General features: G+C 35.0%; 1 protein-coding gene across 1 annotated transcript in view; it reads left to right on the plus strand.

The window, feature by feature from the left end:
* The first annotated feature begins 8,743 nt into the window (after positions 1 to 8,743).
* LOC126965663 (protein sickie-like) overlaps positions 8,744 to 27,876 on the plus strand; it is a 150,205-nt gene continuing 131,072 nt past the window's right edge. Inside the window, exons 1-2 of the mRNA XM_050809372.1 lie at positions 8,744 to 8,879; positions 23,830 to 24,022. Of these exons, the coding sequence (XP_050665329.1) occupies positions 23,939 to 24,022 (84 nt within the window). The 5' untranslated portion in view covers positions 8,744 to 8,879; positions 23,830 to 23,938. The remainder of the gene's footprint in view (positions 8,880 to 23,829; positions 24,023 to 27,876) is intronic.

The raw sequence follows: 27,876 nt of genomic DNA on the forward strand, positions 1-27,876 counted from the left end.
TTTATTTTTTTTTTTTAATTGCAAAAAACAACATTCCCCTATAACTCAGTCGATTCGAAAATAGAATGAGCAATGTACTTGGGTTGATTTTTTTCTTATTTCTTTCAGCAAATCTTGGACTAATTATTTTATATTTTCTTAAGAAATTTATTCTTCTTCTTTAATAAGAAAGTATAAATGGTATACTCAACTTATTCGCTTGAATTGTTTTTTTCTGGGTTATTTTATAAAAAAATCTATGATACCCTGAGCAGGGATTAAGAGTTTTTTTTTATTACAATAAGGGACGAGACGAGCAGGACGGTAATGGTAATTTATGTGTGTGATGCTGATTTTTAAAAAATCCAAAAATTCTGAGTGGCACTACAACTGCGCTCGTCACCTTGAGATATAAAATGTTAAGTCTCATTTGCCCAGAAATTTCACTAGCTACGGCGCCGTTCAGACCAAAACACAATAATGTTTCATATTACTGCTTCACGGCAGAAATAGGCGCCGTTGTGGAACCAATAGCTTAGCCGGCATCCTGTACAAAGGAGCTATCCACTGGTAAAAACGTTTTAGTTAAATTGAATAAAGCCCTTTGTTTGAGTGTGTAGGTGCCAACAAGTGACGCCCTTGTTTTTTGGTGATAACATAGATAAAAAGTATATTGTGATGTAATATATAGATGCTAGATTTAGATACACATACATACGTATGTTACAAGCTAATGAAACAGATTCAAATCTAATCGGTTGGACAGATTTTGATGAAATTTTTAGCTAATGAGCTTATTAGAATTGTTGGAAAAATAAAAGCAATACAAAAGTCACTGAACGACTATCATGGAATATTCTAATGGATATTTCTAAAATATAAAATTCTCGTGTCATGGTGTTAAACTTTGAACTCCTCCGAAACGGCTTGACCGATTCTCATGAAATTTTGAGTGCATATTGGATATGTCTGAGAATCGGACAACATTTTTTCATCCCCCTAAATGTTAAGGGTAGTCCACACTAAAAAATTTTTTTAAAATTTTTGACATTTTTTTTTAATTTGTTTGATTATGAGCCAGCATTAAAAAATAAATACAACTTCAAATTTTCACCAATCTACGATCAACAGTTACTTTTGTATCGCGATTTTAATACCGGCAATACAACGTTTGCTGGGTCAGCTAGTTATCTATATAAATGGACGAATGAAGTAGATTTGTATTCAACGTATATTGATTGTGGTGAAACAGGAGCCACTGAAATAGCATCAGGTTAATTTCTGTATCACCTGTAACCTAATCTATAAACGTAAATAGGACGGTATTATTATTATACTGAGTTCTGGCAAAGTTCCCATGCTAGACGCCATAAACCCTTAATGGTGATCTGTAGGAAAATAATTAACACTTATGTATGCAATACTGTTTCATAAGATAAGTAGTCGAATTGAATTCAAAGGGATAATGTGATATTGTTGAAGTAAGTAATTACCGTTGCTTTTATTCCCGTGTAATTGCTACGAAATTTTATAATCATTCAAATTCAAATATTTATACACAAATAAAATTTGAAAAACAAAATTTTATGAACGATGCGGGACTCGAATCCAGGTTAGCTCAGTTTGCAGAGCACTGGCACGGAACACCAGGGGTCGTGGGTTCGAGTGTTAATAAAATGTTGTTTTTCAAATTTTATTTGTGTATTAATCCTAGAAGTGAGGGTTATCACTTTAAAAACATAACAAATTGATCAAATATTTATATTCAAAATAGGATATGAAATCTTTAACTGAGAGAACAGCGGGCTTCTTTTTTATATAAAATTTCGATACAATTAAATTTATCATTTATATCGCTCCATTCCCAATCAGTGGTATAATTAAGAAAGTCATTTATGTTATAGTAATCTTTACCAAATAAACGTCCCTATACAATTCTTTTGAATTTCGTGATTTATATTTTTAATTAATATATATATTTAAATACATTTGTTTTGTAAATCTTCTGGGGTTATGTTGTAAAAGCAATATACATCGCCCCATAATTACTTGCCTGATTTAATCGTAGTAGGCATAACTAAAGCATTATAAATTATAATCCCGCAAGTTGATAGAGGGACGGGCTGCCATGCTAGTGACGTCAGTTGTCATTAACATGGCAGACACCAATGACTTTTGTTTCATTTTCATATTTGTTGTCATATATGAAATGAAACTCGTCAAAATGTCAGATGTTGAACGTCGTCGTGAAACTATTTGGGCTTATGATAGATAGTAAACCGGACAGTCGGACGGACTGACCGATAAACGGCCAGTTGAATCTGCGCCATAAGGTTCCCGTGTGATACCGGTTTAAAAAAAAGTTAAGAATTCACTTTAAATGAAATGACAAATCCTTCAAAATATTTGAAATTAACCCACCATTATTTAATAGGAAATAATATCTTAATAACATAACGCTTATAATATAAAATAAATTCTCCCTTTATCCCATTGATACGTTAAGCTCAACACAAACGTTAAATCTATAATTAGTAAGATTTATGAAGCACTTTTGAAGGAACCTGAGCCTCGACATTACGCCATCATAAAAAAACATTTTACTGCTATGTCTGATACCGATTTATGAAACTATTTAATAGTGTAGTCTTTGTGTTTTAGAGTTATTATTAAATAAATAAATTGTAAAATTATTTTCGGGAACTCATGTTTTTTAATTTAAAAAATAATAACAAAACATTAAGATCACATTTCTTTTACGTATAAACAAACATATATTTATTGCACATTTAGAAACATATTGAAAACGTGCTATTCATACAAATAAGCGTTAAATTTTGTTGATCTAATATTATTTCTTACAAAATGTTTGAGAGAGAATGTCGAGACACATTAAAATATGATAATATAACTCTATTATTCATAGAGTGAGGTGCCCAAAACGTGTTGTCACGATTCCCTTTATCCCGTTAACAAAAGATCTAAATACGTCGGTAGGTCAAGAGTCCCGCCCGTTCCGGACGCGAGTTCTGACTTTACAAAAGATTTTTTTTTTAAATTTTGTGACACTGGAGAGGTGTAGCATAGGGGTGACAGAATAAATTATAAAATCAAGTGATAGAACTTTAAAGCTATTGATTTTAGCTATAGAGTTTTGCTATGCTTCTGTAGGCTTCTTCTTGGCTACCTCACCTATGAACTGAGACGATACGACATGGGTACCTTCAAAAAAAGCGCGTACACACTCCTTAAAGGCCGGCAACGCTCCTGTGATTCCTCTGGTTTTGCAAGAGAATGTGGGCGGTGGAGATAACTTAGCACCAGGTGACCCGTACGCCCGTTTGTCCTCCTATTCCATAAAAAAAATATGAACTGAGACCCTCTCGCACGCATGCACGTACACACACCCACACACCCTCTCACACGCTCTTATACTCACACACACACATTTTCCTGTATTTTTATGATAGGTATAAATAATGTACCTACATATAAATAAAACACTTTTTAAAGGATTAAAACGCGTGTAATCGTAACTGTTTATTTTACATTAGATTTTGTTTAAGAGGTACTTTTTTAGTTAACTCGACGTTTTATGATCTTTTCAGAGCACGCAGTTTTAAAGGGGACTGCGATTGAAATGAGTCGAGATTGTATTTGTCATAGCTGTCATTATGAAGTTTAGCCATTTATTGCCTCGGAGGTGGTATTTGCTGTAAGACAGGTGGTTTTTAGCTAAATTTACTGACAGTGTACTCTTCTTTTTTGGTATGTGTAGTTTTGGCCTTAAATAACCAAAATTTTTGTGACCCCTCTTGAAATTTTGGTTGTTGGTGGAAAATAAAGATATATTATTATTATTATTATTATTATTATAAATGCCAAATTAAATTTTTAATTTATTGTAATCATCGGTACTTAGATAAATAAATAGGTAAATAAAATTATAAGATTTGTTTTGTTTGAATAAATACATAAAATGAAAGTATTATCTTTGTAAAACCCACCCAACAGGCTACCTTTATCTTATATATAAAATTCTCGTGTCACAATGTTCGTTCCCGTACTCCTCCGAAACGGCTTGACCGATTCTCATGAAATTTTGTGAGCATATTGAGTAGGTCTGAGAATCGGCCAACATCTATTTTTCATACCCCTAAATGTTAAGGGTGGTCCACACGATTTTTTTTTTTATATATTTTTGACATTTTATTTTAATTTGTTTGATTATGAGTCAGCATAAATACATTCGATTAATAAAAAACGTATACAGTCAAAGTACAGCCAGAATACAACTAGAAAAGAAGAGTCATCCATTCAAAGTAGGAAAAGGCGTTAGACAGGGAGATCCCTTATCTCCAAAAATATTTTCAGCTGTTTTAGAATCAATTTTCAGAAGAATCAATTGGCAAAATTTCGGGATCAATATAGATGGCGAATCATTAACGCATTTGAGATTCGCTGATGACATAGTGCTATTCGCTAAAACATCCGAAGATATGAAAACTATGATAGATGAACTTGCAACAGAAAGTGAAAAAATAGGGTTAAAACTCAATCCAGACAAAACTAGAGTGATGACAAATGGGAAAAAAGACATGATACAATTAGGAAATACTGAAACCAACTATACTGATGAATTCATATATCTGGGACAGCTCATAACTCAAAAAGAACCTATGCGCGAGGAAGTAAAGAGAAGAATTACGAACAGCTGGAGAAGATATTGGAGTTTGAGAGAGGTTATGAAAGACGAAAAACTTAATATTAATATCAAGAGCAAATTGTATAACACCTGTATTTTACCCGTTCTGATGTATGGCTGTCAATCATGGACTTTAACTCATGAAATGATTACCAAACTCGCAACTTGCCAATATGCTATGGAGAGAAGTATTCTGAACGTGAAAAGATCAGACAGACTAAAAAACCGCGTCATCAGAAGTAAAACAAAAGTCATTGACGTCAAATCCAAAATTAGAAGACTCAAATGGAGATGGGCTGGGCACATGGTAAGAGGATATGACAAATGGAGTAAGAAAGTGACAAGATGGTATCTAAGGGAAGGGAAAAGGAAAAGAGGTAGACCCCAGAAAAGATGGGAGGACGATATCAGGGAAGTGGCAGGAGTAACTTGGAACAGAGTGGCTCAAGAAAGACACGAATGGAAACGGTTGGAGGAGGCCTTTGCCGATTGGCAAACAGATTCACAAAAAATAAAAAAAATACAAATACTAGAATAAGTTATTTTGTTTCTAATGTTTTATGTTTGAGTATTGTTAGTTCTCTATGTTAGTAAGAATCTGAATAAAGGCTATATTATTATTATTATTATGAGTCAGCATTAAAAATACATACAACTTCAAATTTTCAGCCATCTCCGATCAACAGTTACTTTTGTATCGCGATTTTAATATCGGCAATACGTTTGCTGGGTCAGCTAGTTACCTATAAAGGTCTTCTCAGATACATACATACATACATACATAAATTCACGCCTCTTTCCCGTAGGGGTAGGCAGAGACCACTTCTTTCCACTTGCTACGATCCTTACATACTTCTTTCGCTTCGTCCACTTTCATTATTCCTTTCATACATGCTCTCCGGTTTAGGGTACTCTTGACCTGGCCTTTTTTCAAGACGTCCCTGATTTGATCTTGAAACGTCCGCCTAGGTCTACCCCTTCCAACACTTTCATTCACACTGGCCTTATACACTTTCTTCGTCAATCGTTCTTCATTCATTCTCTCGACATGTCCAAACCATCTCAGCATACCTTTCTCAATTTTTGTCACAGCATCTTCTTTCAGACCACAACGTTTTCTTATCTCACTATTTCTTATCCTGTCACTCAGTGTAACTCCTATCATACTTCTCAACGCTCTCATCTCAACTGCATTTATTCTGCTTTCATGTTTCTTCTGCCATACCCAACTTTCACTTCCGTACATGAGTGTTGGAACCAACACCCCCTCATGCACAGCCAAGCGAGCCTTATTAGACACCTTCTGACTATTCATAAAGGAGTGCAAAGCTCCATTCACCATGTTTCCTGCATTCACTCTTCTTTCAATATCACTCTCATACTTTCCATCTCTTGTAAATTTAGAACCCAGATACACAAACTCATTCACCTGTTCAATTTTTTCATCTCCAATCACGATATTGCAGTCTGTCACTACCTCATCTCTTTCAAGCACCATCACTTTCGTCTTCTTTACATTCATCTTCATTCCCTTTCTACCAAAAGCTCCATTCATAGCAGTTACCATCTCTTGCAACTCCTCGGCTGAAGATGCAAGTAATACTTGGTCATCAGCATAGAGAAAACATTTTACGAGTAACTCATTCATTCTCAAACCACTGTCATTCTCTTTTAAACCTGTCAAGCAATTGTTCACGAACAGATTAAACAGCCACGGTGACGCTACACATCCCTGTCTAACACCTTTTTCGATATTAAACCATTCAGTGTATGCCCCGTTTATCCTTACACAAGCACTAGAATCTCTATAAAGAGATTGCAATGCTCGTATGAGGACACTGCTCACACCGCTCGTGGACAATGCTGACCACAATTCATTCCTCGCCACTCTATCATAGGCCTTTTCTAGATCCACGAACGCGCAATAGACCTTTTTGTTTTTAGCCAAAAACTTTTCGGCTATGCACCGCAAGGAAAAGACCTGATCCGTACATCCCATTCCCTTTCTAAATCCCGCTTGTGCATCCCATACTTTTTCGTCTGTTTCATTCACAACTCTTTCAATCAACACTTTTGCATACAATTTACCGACGACGCTGAGAAGGCTTATACCGCGGTAATTTCTGCAGTCTTGTCGTGACCCATTTCCCTTATACAATGGCACGATTACAGCTTTGCACCAGTCTCCTGGTACTTGCCCATTTCGCCAGCACACATTGAAGAGGCGGTACAGCTGGCTAGCCACTATGCCCTGACCAGCCCTCAGCATCTCGACGGTAATCCTGTCATACCCTGCAGCTTTACCTAATCTCATACTTTTCAATGCTTTCACTATTTCATCCATGCTTATCTCACTTTCATCAACATTTATATTAGTTTCAATAGAAGCTGCCGGATGTTGTTCATGCACTTCCTCTCTTTCAAACAAACTTTCAAAATACTCTTTCCATCTCTTTAGCACACATTCTTCTCCTCTTATAATGTTCCCATCTTGACTCCTGATTATACTGAGCTCCGAGGTAGACGTTTTTCCTCTGGCTGTTTTGATGGAGGATCTTCTCAGATAACACTTCAAAATTCACGAATCCAAAGTTCCGTTTGCATACAAGTGCTTGATAAAATGATTGATGGTTTTGAAAGGCCTTTTATAAATACCTCAGTAGTTCAGTATAGCATTTTATGCAACAGTTGTATAAGAAGTGTCAAAAAGATTGAGTGTTGTGGGTTGCAATGAGATACGCCACGAGTGTTTTTTGAACTAGTCATACAACGTGTCGCATACAATAATTTTTCTACGACAAGTAATAAATGAAACATAAATTACACAAACAAATACGATATTCGAGTTGCCGCTTAAATGGGCGGGAAATCTATTCAACACTTACGAATCTAAGTTTAAAAATTTTAATTCTTAAAATTCAATTCAATTCAAATTCAATTCAAAATTTTAATTCTTAAAATTCAATACGTGTTCTGGTGAGCAGTTTTATTTTTACTCCAAGGAATCGGAAAGGTACACCCATATAGTCGGAAGCGAGTATAGCCGAGTGGTTAGCGATCCTACCTTCTAAGCTAAAGGTCCCGGGTTCGAATACCGGTAGGTGCAAGCATTTATACGATGAATATGGATGTTTGTTTCCGAGTCATGGATGTTTAAATGTATTTATGTATGTTTATATGTGTTTATGCATTTTTAAGTAAGAATATTGTATTAAATATATCATTGTCTTGCAACCTATAACACAGTCTATGTATGCTTAATTTGGTGCAAGATAATTTGTGCAAAAAGAGGGTAATATGAAATTGCAGCATCTTGGCAATAATATTGATATTTTGACATTAAAATGTTTAGTCTATCGGTTTAGACATGGTAATATTATGTACTATTATAGTATGTATTACATATTACCGAAAATTTTTATGAACCATTAGATGTCTGTGGCACCAAAACTGTGCTTTTTGGCGAAGTTATAGTACGGTAAACAGGCCATACAGTATAGACTTTTTCAAAGACTCAATAAAGTCACGGACTAGTAACAAAATAAGGACTCGTGTCACCTTACATAACAGTGTAGCACCAAAACAAGCCGATTAACGTGTAAATACATAGCCCCACGCACACACTTACACTACTACAGGCCGATAGGCGGCCGTTATGAGAATTGTCATCGTCTGTGACAGATCAATTTACGTCTCAATAAAATATTTTAAAAATGCCGTCGTGCGTTGTGAAAAAGTGTAAAAATGATACTATATAAGTATTTGTGGCCATATATGATTATTTACACACTAGCATAACGGTGCTTCACTTGCTAATATCACGGCGCGGAGTCCTTCTTTTTTTACTCGTCCGTGAAAAAAGTATGTACCTATATTAGTGATCGTGGCTGTATAAATGACAGATAAAAGTAGAGGAGTAACTCATATAATTTATTAATGTAAATGAAAACTAGTTATTTAAAACACAATAGAAACTCAATACACAGCCGTGTGAGCTTTTCGGGATTTCATCTCTTAGTCACAAAAGCGCCCGCGCTCGGAGCACGCGTGTACCAGGGCTGAAGCATCGGGACGAAAGTGTACGCGCATCTGATTTATTACGAGTGTGATATCGAGATCGAAAGTGAATTCATATTCTGAGCAACATAAGTGTCTATTGGAGTACGGTGATGCTCCGATCTGTCAAGTGATGAATGTTAATGAGATTCAATAACTAATTTTAATATTTTATTTCATCAACGCGAGTGATACACTTAAAAAAACATTATTTAATTAAAGGATTAAAAAGCGTGTTATTGTAACTGTGTTTTTACATTAGATTTTGCGTAAACTTTACAATTTTGTTTTTATTTTAGTTAACATGACGTTTCGTGAACTTTCCAGATGTCGTTTTCAGGGGGATTGCGGTTGAATTAAGTTGAGTCAAGATAGTATTTGTAATAGTTTTCATTATGATGTTTGGCGCGATTTGTTGTCTCGGAGGTGGTATTTTCTGTAGACATATGGTTTTTCACAAAATTTACTGACAGTATCCTCTTTTTATTGGTTTGTGTAGTTTTTGGTTTTAGAGATAATTGGATCCCCGGTGTCGGATAATTTTAGTCCGTCTTCTCTATTGGAAATTGTTTTTTAATTTCAATGGCTCCACGTACCAGTTACAATGACACGCGTTTTAATCCTTTAAAAAGTGTTTTATTTAGATAAGAAATTTTGTTAAGAAGAGCTGGTAGGTTGATAGGTTGAACCGTTGACTCTCACCACAGAGCCACCGGTTCAATCCTCGCCCTTTATAAAGTCGGCAACGCTCTTGTGATTCCTCTGGTGTTACAAGAGTGTATGTTCTACGGTGATCACTTATCCTCAGGTGACAGACCCACCGATTCCATAAAAACATAGCGTTAAATTCAGAAAGCAGATTTTTAGATAATTTAAATCAATGCTGATTGCAATCTACAAACGAATCCTTGCATTTATTTACTCTCTCTTGTTTCGAAATTAAAAAGTATAGAAAGCTTAGTCAGTAAATTAGTGGTTATGATTTGAGTGCCAATCTTTTATTTTTTCCGCAACCTGTTGACTCTGGTCTCGCGCAGCCACTTTTTGGAATCAATGAATTAATTACCGGCTACAGTTTTCCCGAACCTTAAAGGCTTAAAAGACGCATATTCGGATGTCCATGAACGGTTACTTTACCACTTGACCCATCACATGAGCCTCGTGTTCAATAAAATGCCCTTTAATAAAAAAAAATCGCAAATGTAGAGACTGCTGATAGAAGTGAAAACCAAGAAGTTTTAGTATTAAAATTTTAAATTTAATAATGCTTATAAACAAACGATTAATTTCAATTTATTTCTAAAACATATTTTCAATAATATATTAATCAAATAATAACACTATATCAACAATGTACAGTATATACATTGAACTTTTCATTAAATCCATTCAATTTCACTTATATATACACAGCACTAATGTTGCATGCAAAATACGTCATCTGTATAGCTACAGATATACTGCTATAAGCATTTCGGTGACGCGAACTCACGAGATTTCACCCATCCAAAAAGTGTTCCACCATTCCACAATTCACCTTCGCACGACACGCCACAAGTTAGGTTATCATCCCCACCATCTGGATGTGTGGCGGTCCTCCACAGTGCGGTTTTCAAGGAGCTTTCTTCCACGTGCTACAAAGCTGTGGAATGAGCTTCCTTGTGCGGTGTTTCCGGGACGATACGACGTGGGTACCTTCAAAAAAAGCGCGTACACCTTCCTTAAAGGCTGGCAACGTTGTGAATCCTCTGGTGTTGCAAGAGAATGTGGGCGGCGGTGATCACTTAACACCAGGTGACCCGTACGATCGTTTGTCCTCCTATTCCATAAAAAAAGTGTCTAACTGAATATTTTTTTTTAATTTTTCGCCTGCGCATGTCATGAGCGTGTCGGTGATTTTGGGCACGCTCATTTTGTGCACTTTGTGGTAAGCCAAAAATTGCCCAAGCCGGCAAAAGAAGTTTTCAGTTCAAAAATTATATTTGTGTTTTGTTAATTTGATTTTATTCCTGAATCTTGATAAATGATCACAATAATACAAAATTAAAGCAACTAAAATAAGAAGTGTTTTAAATTGGCGATTCAAATCAGAATTGTGTTGATAATAAATGTTCGGTGTTCGGTTAATGTTAAGATTTATAGTAACACATGCAGTTCGATAATGAATTACATTACTGACAGGAGTTATAAAGAACCCGGGTACAAATCAAGCTTAATTATAAGTGATGTAGACTTTATGTATGCAGATATGTTTCTTTGGTATTATCAATTCAAAAGTTAATTTTAATTTTGATCACTTTTATTCTTATATTCAAGAGGTAGAGATAAATAGACATAAAACTTATAATTAAACGTATTTAAACTTATAAGATTATTTTTTTTTAAGATTAATTATTAAGTTAATTTCATGTTAATTATGTATCTTTACCAGTGGGAGGCTCCTTTGCACTTGATGCCATATAGATTATTGGTACCACAACGGCGCCTACTTCTGCCTTGAAGCAGTAATGTGTTAGCATTAATGTGTTTCGGTCTGAAGGGCGCCGCAGCTAGTGAAATTACTGGGCAAATGAGACTTAACATCAAACATCAGCTGAACGTCGTGCTCGTCTCACACACACACACACACACACACACACACACACACACACACACATATATACTGTCTAGCTTCTATCCGAATACTTATTTAAAATACTATTATATACTATTTATTATTTAAAACACTTTATAAACATGAACAATAAACGTGTACAAGAATATAAGTTTCAATATTTTATTCCCTATAAGTAATAGGATTACATAAGTTCGATAATTAACTTCTCTTCATTATTAATTCAGATATTCATCTCGCTCACAGTACTAATTCTCTCTCAGAGCGCCATCTGTTTCCGAATCGGTAGTTAGTAGTGTTATCTAGAATATTAGAATTCACATCAAAAAGAATTCTAAAGGAATAAATTTGGAGAAAATAAATGCTTTTTATGCCTTTTAATGTGGTGTTAAGCTATTCAAAGTATAGATTTTGTGTAGCGTGGTGGAACAAAAATATTTAATTTACGACAGGAGCGGATGAGTTTGTACTCGTGCGTGCCCAAGGAGTTGTAGTAGTGGTAAAAATGTATATATTCTTCTCAATATTCTTGTCTAAGGCTGAGGTATATAAAGCGTACTTAGACTTTGCTCAGACTTTACTTACGTAAACCGTAGCTAAGTACACTTAGTTCTCAGTCTGACGTTTGCGACATTCGTTAATTTTTCTTCGTCCATCGGAAAGGCAAAAGGTCCGAGCCCATAGAGCCATATTCGTTTATATTTAATAACAACGTTATATTGATATATGTGACATTAATAATGTAATTATTTTTATTCAATTATTTATTAATAACACGGCTTTAATTAGTGTAAGTATTAATGGTATAAATTAAATCTTCTTGTCTTTCAACTTTTTAAGAATATTTGTTAGATACTCGATGTCCTAGAATAGATGGGACAAACAAGGGCAAACGAAATTAACATATTTTGTCTATGAGATCTCAGATAAGCATAAAAAGTATATATATGTATCTGTTAATTATTATAGATTACACGCACACACATTTTTTTGCATACAGCTCATTCGGAAGTTTTGCAAGGAAGCAGGTTTCCTCAGAGAAGAATGAGCAAGAAACGCTGAGGTTGCTCTTTTCAAAACAGTTTAGGTTTTTATAGTTATACTTTGATTTCGTTTTTATATTCAACTAACTGACCCGGCAAACGTTGTTTTGCAATATAAAGTATAATTCACGCGATAGTTTTATAAGTAATAAAATATTGCCTATATCATAGCCTGTACATCATTTTGTTCTATTATCAATAGTTTTTACAGCGCACGCAAAAATAGGTTTTCGATTTTACACCTTGTGTTACAAAATAGCAATTATATTACGGATCCCTAATTTTGAGAAAAAAAAACATAGCCTATAGCCTTCCTCGATAAATGGACTACCCAATACTGAAAGAATCATTCAAATCCGACCAGTAGTACCAGAGATTAGCGCGTTCAAACAAACAAACAAACACTGCAGCTTTATAATATTAGTATAGATTTCAATCTGCAATTATCCTGAGCTTAAGCTATTACAGCCCAATATAAAATTCAAGTTCGCGATTTATCACACTCAAGTATGTATGTAAGTAATGTCTATTGTATATTCCTTCAGTTATAATAAACGAGCAGTAGTTTTATATTCTATTTTGTGGCCGTTTTGTCTGTCCATATAGTTACCTACATTGGTTCTATTTATAAAATGCAACGGAAATGTTTACATACTCCGACGGACGCCTGAGTTAATATTGTTTCATATAGTTTCTTTCACGTCTAAATGTATTATTGGTGCTGTTACAATAGTTATTTATTCGTATGTTTATAATTAACAATAATAACCATCATATTTAAACTTTTATGTATTTATTGCTTGTCTTTTTCTTATCGTATTTAAGTATTTTGTATTTACGTCTACTGTTATATACATTACAATTAAGCATTTTTCTTTGTTTTTTGAATTAATTCATGAGAAGAAAATATTATTGATTAACTTAAGGATTTCCTCTTAGATGGTACACCTAATGGTCATAATTTTCTAAATTTAGAACCAAAAATTCCAAACATTTTTAAACATATTAAATTTGTCAAAAACAGATGATGTTTAGTAATAATCTGTTTCAGCCACGAATGAGTGATATTAGCAAGTGAAGCACCGTTATGCTAGTGTGTGTGCGGTTACGGGGGATACTAGTTACACAATTTTTTCTCCCTTAAATAATCATATATGGCCACAAATACTTATATAGTATCGTTTTTACACTTTTTGACAACGCAAGACGGCATTTTTAAAATATTTTATTGACACACAAACTGATGTGTCACAGACGATGACAGTTCTGATAATGGCCGCCTATCGGCCTGTAATAGTGTAAGTGTGTGCGTGGGGCTATGTATTTACACGTTTATGGGCTTGTTTTGGTGCTACACTGCTATGTAAGGTGACACGGAGACCTTATTTTTTTACTAGTCCGTGTTGCAGCCATGTTCTTTACTCTGTGTTCGCTAATTAAACTATGTTCAGGATTTGCATAAATGCATTTGTTGTATAAAATCTAAGTGTGCCAAATGTCACGTTCTATGTGCGGAATACGCTTAAGGCTAGGCCTATATTATAGCTTTTACAGCTGAACGAAATATCTTATCAAAGAGAATTTGTAAAATATGTATCTTCAACCCTTTTTCTTTCCGTTGCCTAAGCTGACGATTAGAAGATATCTGTACGATACTTTTTTTATGAAAATTAGGGACGAGACGAGCAGGACGCTCAGCTGATGGTAATTGATACGCCCCACCCAGTACAATGCAGTGTCACTCAGGATTCTTGAAAAACCCAAAAAATCTGAGCGGTACTACAATTGTCACCTTGAGACATAAGATGTTAAGACTCATTTGCCAAGTTTCACTAGCTACGGCGCCCTTCAGACCGAAACACAGTAATGTTTACACATTACTGCGTTGTGGTACCCACTGGTATTTAAATAAATCTCAAAATTGATTCCTTTACAATTCTTTTTGATGTCATTTCTAATATACTAGATACTACCTACTACCGCTTCGGAAATGAATGGCGCTTTGGGAGAGAAGAAGCGGCGCAAGAAACTCTCCCAGCATTCTTTTTTTGCGCTCTTTTCCTTAAAAATATACAATATTGTACAGTCATTTCTATCACTATAATCTAGTCCCAGGCTGTCCTATCACTTAGATATTCAGCTGTGGAGTAATAGGATTTACGACAGAGCCATTTTTTTTTTAACATTTAAATTTATTTATAGATAATGCATAACAGTGGCTGGGACTTTATTATAAAAGTGTATACATTTATTTTAAAACGAACAACCATTTAGAAATCATGGTTTAGCATCCGTCTTTTTTTAACATATTCAGTGTAGTTAATGTTGATATGTTAATTATTGTTCCTTATAGCACTTTTTGCCATATTTTTACTTCTAACCTAATAACCTCAATGTTTCTTTTGAATTTGATTAAGGTCCTTGGTTTGTTGCAGACATAATAAATAACCTCTCTACCACCATAAATCAATGCACTTTAGGGCACACTGGCCACAATTTTTTTAAGTAACTAACGAAACCAAATTAGTAAAGAGGTCGACCTAAATTAAGTTTTAACATAGTACGATCTCGGCCAAAACTCATAAAAGCTACACGCTTTAGCCACATCCGAGCCGCGGTGTTTGTTTACAACTGTCAAATGTTCGACACAGAGTATTTATAATCACGGAAGGTGCGCCGGGGCAACGAACTCACAACTCTGTGACATAATCGTAAAACACTACCCGTTTTCACAACCTAGAAATTATTGTTTCGATGTAATTACATGATAATTACATTGTGTTACATAAAAATGTTGATAAAGATTAACTAGTCACGGTTTTGAGCAATTAAGATAATATTAATATGATGCTAGTTGGAGAGACATTGTTGGTCCGAAAAATTACTGGAGACAGCGCTTACTATAATTTAATGTTATATTTTATGTATTACTAACTGTTACCCGCGACTTCGTCTGCATTTATCAGTGTAACCATATTAGTCGTTTTTCTAATGTTGCCATATTCATGTATATAGGCAGAGTTCGTAAGAAAGGTTTTTGTTTTTTTTTCTGACTTGCTTAACAAATCCGACTACCACGGAAAAGTCTTGACAATTTTCGGTTTAATTTATATAAATTAAACATATATATATAGGACATTCACAAATAATGTAAAATGTAACTGATATATATTGTCACCATGTAGCATGTGCAGTGACTTAATTAAAAAAGAAATAGTTAAGTAATTAACCATGGTAGCCATTGTTGTTTCCTAAACTTTGCGGCTAAAAATTCCCTTTTATAGTTTCATTGATTGGTTCTTACGTGATTATCCCTGATTAAGTAACTAGTCCATCTAATATTAACGGCCGTTTTCAATAACGTATCTATAGTTACGGATTCCGTGCTGTCACTGTTTAATGACAAGATCTTATCTATCCATAGTTATGTTCAATATAGTTATAGTCCAATGCTTTATGTCGATAGGTTATTGAAATGTAAGTAAGCGTAAAAGGATAGATTTGTCAGCCTCTAGTAAGTTAAACTAAGGATAGATAGGTTATTGAAAATGGCCGTAAGAGTACAAGTAGCTCAAACGTATACGAAAAAGAAGTAATTTACATCTTAGATGAGAGATTCTCCCAGACTTGTCCTCCTGCCAACTGCGGGCGTCACCTGAGTGGTGACAGTTCAAACGTCAAATAGTTCAAAGAGGTGCTAGAAACAGTTTACGTCCTGTTTTCCTTTTCCTCTCGATATTAACGCCTATTTTAGTCACTTCATAAACTGTAACTTTATACGTAAACTATTATAGGACAACCTCTCTTCATATAAGTAGACATACGCAGTAACTATTAATTAATTCAAGTTGTAAGGTTGTTAAATTAAGTATACATGTACTTGGAATGATGAAAATATTGACTGTTCATGAATAAATTGTAAATGTAACATTAAAATGGGAAACAATTTTATTGTATTTTGTATATAAGGGATAGATAGCAGTAGTAAGAATAAGTTTTAATTACAATTGAATAAAATTAATAATTGTAAAACCCACAACATTTTATTAACAGAGTTTCTTGCGCCGCTTCTTCTCTCTCAGAGCGCCATTTGTTTCCGAAGCGGTAGTAGTATCTAGTAGTTATTAGAAATGACATCAAAAATAATTCTAAAGGAATCAATTTTGAGAAAATAAATGCCTTTTATTTATTTTTTATTTTATAACATATTAATTACTTTATTAATTTACAAGAAACCGGAAAAAACCTGAGTCGGTGTTTTTTTTTAAATAAATCTATTAAATTTTTTTTAAATCGTAATTTATAACATTGAAGTATATTAATTGCAAGTTTAAAATGACAACGATAAAAATAACTGTGAAAGGGTGTCACAACGCGTCTCACTATAAAAATTACGATAAGAAAGTCACATTTCACACCAAAGTACTATTTCACAACTTATAATTTAAACTAATACATTCTTCAACAACAAAATATTATCAAAACAGACGCAGTTAAAATAATATGTTGCCAGCTATGAAAGTAATATTTACCCCGAGTTCCACCCTTGGGATATTTTTTTGTATTTATTGGTAGATATTAATAGGAGGCTATAATGTACGACACCACATGATGTTGTAAGTATTCAAAGTCAAAGTCAAACAATATTAATTCTTTAATTAATTTAGTTTTGATGGGACTTTGACAAACTTGAGTTCAGTAGTTCTGTTTTCTTCTCTAGCATGAAATATCAGAACTGTCGTATCTGTATCAAGTTCATCTTTCAATTCTAAAATATATTTGTAAATTTCACCGATTATCCTTGCTTTGCCAATCTTGGTGTAAAAGTAATGGTTATCCATTGGAAACATTCTATGGTCAATTAGACTTATGTCCCTGTTAATTTGTTTAATAAAGCGATATTTTGCGGAAGTCCATTACTATTTTAAATGTTATGAATGAATAAACAGATTTGGTCTCTCTGTCGTTGTTACGTATTTTTGGGGACAGCAGCCAACCAATCACAGCGTGTCAGTTAATGCAACGAGTGTATAAAATGGCTTCTTTGGTTCCAGCGTTCGGCTAGTCTTCAACCCATGAGGATGCCTTGTGTAGAGGCTAAAAACATGTCGAACTTATTTCAAAAGAGTTTTTAACGTTAACAACTCACCCGTTTCAGCGGGAACCAATTCTTCGCCGGAGACTGCGGCTAACCCTAACTGTATCATTCTGCATATAGACCAGCAAAGCTTAACAAAAATAATACTAGAGATATGAATTCATAACATTTTTAATTATCTGTCTTCTTTTAAGTGAAACTTTTATTACATCGTCTCATTTTTTTTCGTCTGTGTGTTGCATGTCGCGTGACGGTCTGGCGGCGCCTATAGTTCGCAGCAGCCGCCCGTGTAGTGTATAGACTATTACTCATTTTAACCAGGGCCCTTATTAGTTGGAGGCTTAGTCTACTTTTATTATTTCCCATCATCATTCCAGTTTTCCAAGTATAAAATTAAGACTGAAATAGCGATTTTTATACCCTTAATGGAATATTATTCCAATAATTTTTAGTTAAATGTATATAATGTTAAAAATAGTTTCACTCTTTCCGTGGTTTCATAAAACCACACAATCCTTTTTTTTGTCACAATATTTTTCCTTCCCTTCTAAAAAATTGGACAAAACATACAATAAATATATTAATTACATATTGAATAAGCTTATATTAGAACAATGCGTAATGGGTAAGCAAGCATACAAGTTATAAATAATCTAAAAAATATTAGTAGAAAATCTTTCAGCCACTTTTTAGAATAACTTATAGAAATAACATATTATAAATATAGTTCAAATAGATTCACATACAGTTTGCATAGTTTTCAAACAAAGTGAAAATGTTTCCTTTATTTCACAGTAAATTCGCACTTCAAAGTAATTAGCGATAAAATACGAATATTTGTGGCCTGGTTGCGAATAACAAAAAGCTGGATTGTTCGTATAATTAGGCGTTGTAGTAGTAAATTGCGTAAACAAGGGACTGCACAATAATGGGTAGGTGTGGTGTAGTGGTGAAACCCACGCTAACAAACTCTATAATTACCATAGAGCTAAGTATCACGCTGAGCTTCTCGTGGGAGAGGCGCCGCTGTGAAATGCATTTTATATTACACCCCCTTCAAAGTGATTATCGTGGAAACTGGGCCGAAACTGTGCCATTTATTTGCCTACAAATATGCTGGCAGAAAAATTGTATGAAAATTCGTTTTTAATATGTGCTTCATTTGTTATTGAAAATTTGTACGGGGAGAGAAAATGGCTAATTATCCATACACTATTAAATGAAGAGCCGTTTTTTTCCTTCGGTTGTACTGCAAAAACTACTAAGCCGATCGGAATAATACGTATACCTTGCGATGCAGCGTGTTTCGTAGAAGGTATTAGTATATTTATAATAATATTGACACACCTTTACACAAATTATCTTGCCCCAAATCAAGCATTTAGCCTGTGTTATGGGTTACAAGACAACGATATATTTTTAATACAATATACTTACTTAAACACACATAAATACATATATACATACACATAAACATACATAAATACATGTCAACATCCATGACTCGGAAACAAACATCAATGTTCATGATATAAGTGCTTGCACCTACCGGGATTCGAACCCGGGACCTCTAGCTTAGTAGGTAGGATCGCTAGCCACTCGGCTATACAGGTCGTCGCTATTAATGGTGATTACTTATTCGGAACCTATATATTTTAAATAATGTAATACTTATATATTCGCAATAAAAATAATTCAGTCAATGACATTTCATTACATATGACAAATAATACAATAAGCGGGCGCGGGGTAGATACCTACTTAATTTATTAAAAAGTTGTGAAAAATCAATAGCAGCTCTTTTCTCGTCGAAAATGTTTTAAAACACTAACACACGCTAAAATATGCGATTCTACTCGGAAGTATTAAGGCCCTCTGCTTCTCCTTGTGCCAACAAACCTTCGTTGAAATTGCTAACACTTTAGTGTGTCGGTATAGTATATTGCCAATAATCATTTATACAATATGTTTATAGAAACCTTTTACCAAGATGTTGATGTTGATGATGATATAGCGAAGATTTTTGATTGTGACTTAAAAAATATTGAAATTAAGGATTTCGTAACTCTAATAGATATAGAGAAAAAGTCAAATTTTAATATTACGAGGCTACTACTTCGTAGTCTGTCTGCTGTCATTTTTTATTAAGATCGCGTTGAGCTATCGATTTGTAATTTACATCAAATAGTCTGCCTTGCCTTGAAGTTAATAAAAATCAATCAATAGAGTAAACTGCCAGTCAAATATGTTAACACGGATTTATAAAAAAATCACCCAGTATAAGAAAATTTATTGAATTAGGCGTTACTTTGCGGAAATCCATAATTATACAAATGATTTAAGTTTTCTTTAGTGTTAATTCCGGCAATATTTGTTTTTCAACATTGTTGAATGAACAAACAAATTTAGTCCCATCACCTTTGTTACGTATCTCTTCCGGGGGTAATACGTCACAACAGCCGACCAATCACAGCGCGTCATTTCATGGGACGAGGGTATAAAAGAGCGGCTTCCGGCTCATTTGATTCAGTCTCGTGCCAGACTTTGGCGACACAACACGTCCTGAGGATGCCTCGTGTAGAGGCGAAACACGTGTCGAATTGTTTTAAAAGCAAATATTAGCGGAATTAACACTAAAGAAAACTTAAATCATTTGTATCACCCAGTATATAAAATAGTATAGAGATGAAGTGGAACTGATAAAGAAAACCACATGTGAATTTTTAATACTAAGTATTTCATAGGCTAAAGATATTATTCCGGTGACAACTTACAATTTTCCTATCGAAAATGGCACTATTGAACAGATCTGGTAATGAACGAAGGAACGAAGTAGTGCTGCTCAGGATAAACATAAGCTGATAAATCTCATTTGCCCATTAATTTCACTAGCTACGGCGCCCTTCAGACCGAAACAAAATAATGCTTACACATAACTGCTTCACGGCAGAAATAGGCGCTGTTGTGGTACCCATAATCTAGCCGGCATCCTTTGCAAGCTTTCCAGTGATAGAAATAGTAAATTGTTTCTAAATATTCAGTACATTAAAACCACTAGTTAAGTGCAAGAATAACTTTTCACTTTAATACACTGCTCAGCTATTTCGTGTATTGCGTAGGTGCCTTTAACTCAACTGAACTTAATTAAAATAACTCATGTTTGATTAGTGATTCCTCCCATCCAACGGAACTTGTTCATTGTTCTAGACAGACATTCTATTGCATATCAATATTGTAATTATTGTTTCTGTGGCACCTACGCTCTAATAATGATGTTAATAAATAACAAAGGGGTTATACGGTTTCGAGTGATGCTTAGGTATTTTCGTGTGCGCTTGATGTACACCTTACGGCCGGGATCGTCCCTACTAATATTATAAATGTGAATGTAAGTTTGTTTCTTACGCTTTTACGCCGGAGCTACTGAACCGACTACTACTGATATTTATTTTTTTTTAATAAGGGACGAGACGAGCAGGACGTTCAGCTGATGGTAATTGATACGCCATGCCCATTACAATGCAGTGCCGCTCAGGATTCTCAAAAAACCCAAAAATTCTGAGCAGCACTACAATTGCGCTCGTCACCTTGAGACATAAGATGTTAAGCCTCATTTGCCCAGTAATTTCACAAGCTACGGCGCCCTTCAGACCAAAACACAGTAATGCTTACACATTACTGCTTCACGGCAGAAATAGGCGCCGTTGTGGTACCCATAATCTAGCCGGCATCCTGTGCAAAGGAGCCTCCCACTGGTGGTTCAGGGGTAGACTGGAACTTGGGAGAGGACATAGGCTACATTTTATCCCGGAAAAATCTATGGTTCCCGCGGGATTGGTGAAAAACTGAAATTCACGTCGATGAGCTTTAACTAAACCCACTATAGGTATATTAGTTTGCCATAGTAATCTTCCTCGAAATAAGATTCATATAATATATTGGGAACGGGAGCGAAAACGGGAACTGTAACTGAATAAGACATGAGATAATCTTCAATTCGAAACTTGCTTATTATTTTCAAAAACCCTTTATCTACGCGGACGAAGTCGCGGGCATCAGCTAGTATATTAAAAACACGGAGCAGAACATTTTCTTTTCTGTGATTATAACGAACGAAAACGAATGAAAGAAAGTGTGTGTGTGTGTATCACAGACGTATCAAAAGAATACTCATTTACGCACGCAAAGAAGTTACTCTTCTTTGGCATTATAAAACAAAAATCCTTATAAATTTATTCCTCGTGTTATTCACTTGTGTAGAAAAAACTATATAAATTAATTGCAATGAATAAACAACAAAACTATAAAATAAACAATCAATTACAATAAAAAAATATAAATATAACTGTAAAATATGTAACGAAAGATAAAGAACCTGTTTTTGTGAACAAGTCTACTACGGAACTCTATATTATGTTAGTCTTATCAGCCCAGTATTTATACTAGCCACAGCGCCTTTCGTATCGAAACGCAAACAGTACTTGCACACTAATGCTTGACGATAGAAATAGGCGCTTATTTCTTAGATAGATAATTGTATGCAGGATGTTTTTTTTATTCTTTATGATCACTAGCTTTTGCCTGCAGAATTGCACCACCCCGTCTCCACCAGTGGGTGTCGTAAGAGGCGACTAAGGGATACATAGAACGGGATTTTTACCAGTGGCTCTTTAGCACAGGATGTCGACTAGATTATGGGTACCACAACGGCGCCTATCTCTGCCGTGAAGCATTATTGTGTTCCGGTCTGAAGGGCGCCGTAGCTAGTGAATTGACTGGCCAAATGAGACTTAACATCTTATATCTCAAGGTGACGAGTGCAGTTGTAATGCTGCTCAGAATTTGTTGAGTTTTTCAAGAATCTTGAGCGGCACTGCATTGAATGGGCAGGACGTATAAATTACCATCAGCTGAACGTCCTGCTCGTCTTGTCCCTTATTGTGATAAAAAAGAACAAACGGAGGATTGGCAGCAGCATCTTTACGAGATAACACCATCTACTGCGATCGACAACCCCCCAATATAATGGCTCATCTTATATTAAATCAAAATTCAACCAGACCAAATCAAGTACAAGGCACTAGTCTATGATCTATATTGCCGCTGACTCAATACGTAGGATGGCGCTTCGTTATCTAGAGTTAAATATTCCCAGAAATGTTGATCGCACCGTCGAGACTTGCTCACTTATTCATACACCATGACGCATTCTTCAAATGTACTGAATCGCTTCATGACCGCAAAATAATTAACTATAGAAGGTCTGTATCACACATATCTTGTGCTTCAGAATTATGCTATTTTAAAATACTATTGTGTATGTTATTTTTATAATTACTTATTGGCCTTAAATACTGTTACAATTAAAAATAAACAAAATATTACATTTGAATTTGGAATCTGTGATTTTTCCATTGCCAATACATACAAAAAACTCAACGGCTACTTATTTAAATGAGCAAGTATTTTCCATAAAAATTTAGTTTGTAAGGTGCTGCATCAATCTTCAAAGCTTAAAAGCGTTTTAAATATCATATACACAATAATATCAAAATGCAAAATACCACCCGCAACCCCGCACTTAGGGACCTTAAAGACAAGAGTATACTCACACCTTAAGGCGACACTAAATGCCGGCGACCTTGAGGGATTTGAGTTCACGAATTCTAGGTTATTAAGCCAATATTTTCAAAATTCTTGCGTCGAAAATGGAACATTTTAACAGGTGCAAACAGTTTAATTGCTTACAAACCTCATTATTGATTACTAATCTGATTAAATGTACCTACAAAAAAAAAATAAAAGCTATAAGAACAACTTTTATGAGAGTAGTATACTAAACAAATGCAGCGTGCCGAGAAAAAACTTGTTTAACTGCAAAGAAAACTGATATTTCATAATAGCTCTGTATAGTATTAACTTTAACCAACAGCAAGCATTAGCAACCTACAAGTAAGACTTAAGGGTATGTGTAACAGGATAAAGTAGTGTTCATAGCTCCAAATGCTATATTTTCACCACAAAGCTTGTCTAAAAACACCTTGTTTGTGTGTTTTCTGTTTGCCCTTCGCCTTAAAAGCTGGTTACGCATCTCTTCTTGCGAATATCCATGGGCTGTTGCCACACCACTCCCTATCGCGTGAGCCACTTGCCCGTTTGCCCCCTCTTATAAAAAACAGTGATTACAGAAAGTAGACAACTTCGAAAACAACTAAATAATCAATAGTGATAAATTCAGAAATTATTTATTTTTTAAATAAACATTTAATAATTAAATTAACTATTTTGATATACCTTCAAAGAAAATATAAGAAAGATACTTTATATTGCTCAGAATATTCACCAACAAAACTCTGACTCGAATTGATTGATAATGATTCTTTAGTACTTTCTCATCTGTTTGTAAGTGACAAAAGTGCCATGTATGCTGTGGAAGTGATAAAATGATACCAACATGTATCAGGGCGCCTCGGTCTATCCAAGGCTCTACGGATGACGTCACGCGGCAGACCCGTTCCATTGTGCAGGTAATGAATAATAATAATAATGCAATTGAACTACTTTTCCTTCCCTTTTTAGGCGACGCATACGACAGAATTAGCGCAACTGAGTAGCGGAGTATATTAACACTCATCTATATTTATCCATACTATAATATTATAAAGAGGAAAGATTTTATTGTTTGTTTATTTGTTTGCATTGAATAGGCTCCGATACTACTGAAACGATTTTAAATATTATTTCACTGTAGGGAAGCTACACTATCCCCGGGTGCCTATGTCAATTAAGAACGCGTCCAAGAACTACTAAAAGTCCAATAATGTAACCCAAAGTGTTAAAAAAATGTACGCAGACGACGTCGCAAGGCAGCAAGTATAATGATATTTGTGAGTGTGTGTCACAGTCTACTAATATGGTAACAGCTAGTCTATACTATCTATACTAATATTATAAAGCTGCAGTGTTTGTTTGTTTGTTTGAACGCGCTAATCTCTGGTACTACTGGTCCGATTTGAATGATTCTTTCAGTGTTGGGTAGTCCATTTATCGAGGAAGGCTATAGGCTATGTTTTTTTTTTTTCAAAATTAGGGATCCGTAATAAAATTGCTATTTTGTAACACAAGGTGTAAAATCGAAAACCTATTTTTGCGTGCGCTGCAAAAACTATTGACAATAGAACAAAATGATGTACAGGCTATAATATAGGCAATATTTTATTACTTATAAAACTATCGCGTGAATTATACTTTATATGGCAAAACAACGTTTGCAGGGTCAGCTAGTATGTATATAAATCTAATGTTTGTATGATCAAAACCCCAAATGTCCTAAAGTTCTTTACCGATTGGTTTGAAATTTTTACACACCATTGTATTCATATTCTGGCATATTTTTATCGATATATATGAAAGAAAAATAGTCATATGTAACGTATGCTACACGTAGATATAATAGACTTTAATACAAGGTCTTATATGTGTACTAGTTGACAAGAAGTTTGGAATAACAATTGTGTCGCAATTTTGGATCGCAAAAGGTTTGAATAAGGTAACTGAACATAGCTATAGTCCTCCTAGAGTCAAACACATGTTTAACAAGTGCTATACCCCACAAATCCTCAGTGACTTTTAGCTCTAACATTTTCAAAGTTTATAACTAGGTATGTGGCAGTCACATGCTGAAACAAAAACACAGAGCCAGTAGCACCGATATTTAGCTTCACTAAATATTCAGTTTCAGTTGCCCTGGAATCAGGGTGATCCGGAACTTTACTCAGTATGTCAGCAAAATATTCCTCAATAACACGGTCTACTTCATTTTTATCATTAATTTTTGTTCCGTTTACATTTAAGGTTATATCTTTATTGTTATTATTATTAACTCCACCCGATTCAGCATTAATAATGTTTCCATAAAGAACATTACAATCTCTTTCAATAACCACAAAATGAAATGCGCATGCGTGCCAAAAGTGCTTGTCATTTTAAAAACAAAATTACTTGAAAATCACAGTGTGAAATAATATGAGTTTGATATTTATTAGTAAAGTTAAGTGCAGTTATTTTGTAAGACACGTAAAAGCACAAACAAAATATATTATTATTACGACAAAAATTGCGTAAGTAGCTTTAATATGCTCGAATAACTAGTATATTTGGATATCAATGAAAATACAAGGCCTGACCTCATTTGAGGGTGATAAAAACTTATATCCCTGTTTCTGCGTAAGCTTGAACGTAAACAACGCACCTACGGATTGCAACATTTGGCAAAGAGCCAACATGGTAAATGTATAATTATACATATGTGGCTGGAGTACGACAGTACGTGTACTACAGTGGTATATTTAATATCAAACTAAGTAGTGAGTAATATTCTGTATACAAGTACAATATCACATCAGTGTTGCTCATCATCCTCATTCCACCTTCGCACGACACGCCACAAGTTAGGATATCATCCCCACCATCTGGATGTGTGGCGGTCCTGCACAGTGCGGTTTTCAAGGAGCTTTCTTCCACGTACTACAACGCTGTGGAATGAGCTTCCTTATGCGGAGTTTCCGGGACGATGCGACATGGGTACCTTCAAAAAAAGCGCGTACACCTTCCTTAAAGGCTGGCAACGCTCTTGTGATTCCTCTGGTGTTGCAAGAGAATGTGGGCGGCGGTGATCATTTAACACCAGGTGACCCGTACGCTCGTTTGTCCTCCTATTCCATAAAATAAATCCTCGCGTCGTTTTCCACATTACTGAGGGTCGTGAGTCCCCGCTGCATCAGTTTCTCCCGTACGATTTCCCTCCGTCTGCTGCGAAAATTGTTGATCTTCAGAGAAAATCGAAATTGGTCTGACCATCTCGTGGGACTGCATCCTCTGGGACGTTTGCCATCTACCTTGCCTGTCACCATCAGATGTTCAAGATGGTGACCCCCTTTAGGAGCAATATGTCCGAAGAATTCCAGCATCCTACGAAGGCATAGAGTGGATAGTCTAGTTTTGACATTAAGATCTCTCAGAATAGACACGTTGGTGCGAAAGGCAGTCCATGGAAACTGTAGCATTTTTCTCCAGCACCACATTTCAAAGGCGTTTATTGGGTCTCTGTCGGCCTTTAACCGACTTCAAAAAAGGAGGAGGTTCTCAATTCGTCGGTATGTTCTTATTTTATGTTTGTTACCTCAATACTTTCGACTGACTGAACAGATTTTGATAATTCCTTTTTTTTTAAAGCTGGTGCTTCTCGTGTGGTTCCATTGTAATTTGGTCCAGAGCTGAAAACAATAAAAGTCTTAAATTTCTGTGACCATAAATGTCTATACGTATGTGTACGATAAATTTACGAATAACTCAATATCGCGCTAACTGATTTCGATGATTATTTTTTTATGGGAAAGGATATATTTCAAAGGTAGTTTGTATTATGGAATCCATGACAAAGTAACGGAACTCTTCAATTCTAAGGACCAAATTAACGATAGTCGGCCAACTCTTTTTATGCTAGTAGGATATTTAAGTCAACTACCATAACATAGTTATGGTCAAGTAATTGTCGTAGTCGAATATGAGGATCAATGGGACTCCTTAACGACTTATAGTAATCTGTGGCAGAATTAACTGTCTGTAATCAAATTTCAAAGCGCTTACGTTCATTGCTGCATTGAAAAAATTAGTATATATAATGTCCTCCAAGATAGGTTTGTAACTACATACATAGTTATAGGTGAAATGTGCTTGAGTCGTGAGGAGGCGAGAGGCGAGAACGGATCACGGCGGAAGGCCACTTATATTATATCTATTGTTCTCATAATAAACTATCAAATATGTGTTTTGACTAAATATCATAAGTCATCATGATTAGGAATGGTAAGATTATTGATTTCGTTGACTTGGCATCATTTAAATGATCTAATGTTTTCCGAGTTACTTCTTATAATATGAAGATGAAGTACAAGCAGACGGATTAAACCTTGTCTAACTGTAACCGGAAAAAATGGACAGACAATCTGTGAAAATTATTGTTCTGCAAAGCAAAATTAAATTTGAGGAAGGCATAGTCGTAATTTAAATTTAGTGACACGCAAAGATTAACCCCCTTATTCATAATAGTTTGCTAACTTAAAGCATTGCTAATTCTCACTCTGACTTCTTCTATTGACCTAAGTCAGAATGAGAAAAAACACTCCTTAACGGCTTTTTAAAGTTAGCGGACCATTATGAATAAGGGGGTAAACCAATTCAATTGACGCAAGATCGGGACCTTAACATCGAGTTCGTGGACAAAGTAATACAAAAATACGCTGTAACTCATCAACATAGAGGACATCGACATTCACCATCATATGAATGTCGAAGTAATTCAGCTCCTTGACAACACTGA

The sequence above is a fragment of the Leptidea sinapis genome, chromosome 8 (genome assembly GCF_905404315.1).
Source record: "Leptidea sinapis chromosome 8, ilLepSina1.1, whole genome shotgun sequence".
In the NCBI taxonomy this organism is placed as follows: domain Eukaryota; kingdom Metazoa; phylum Arthropoda; class Insecta; order Lepidoptera; family Pieridae; genus Leptidea; species Leptidea sinapis.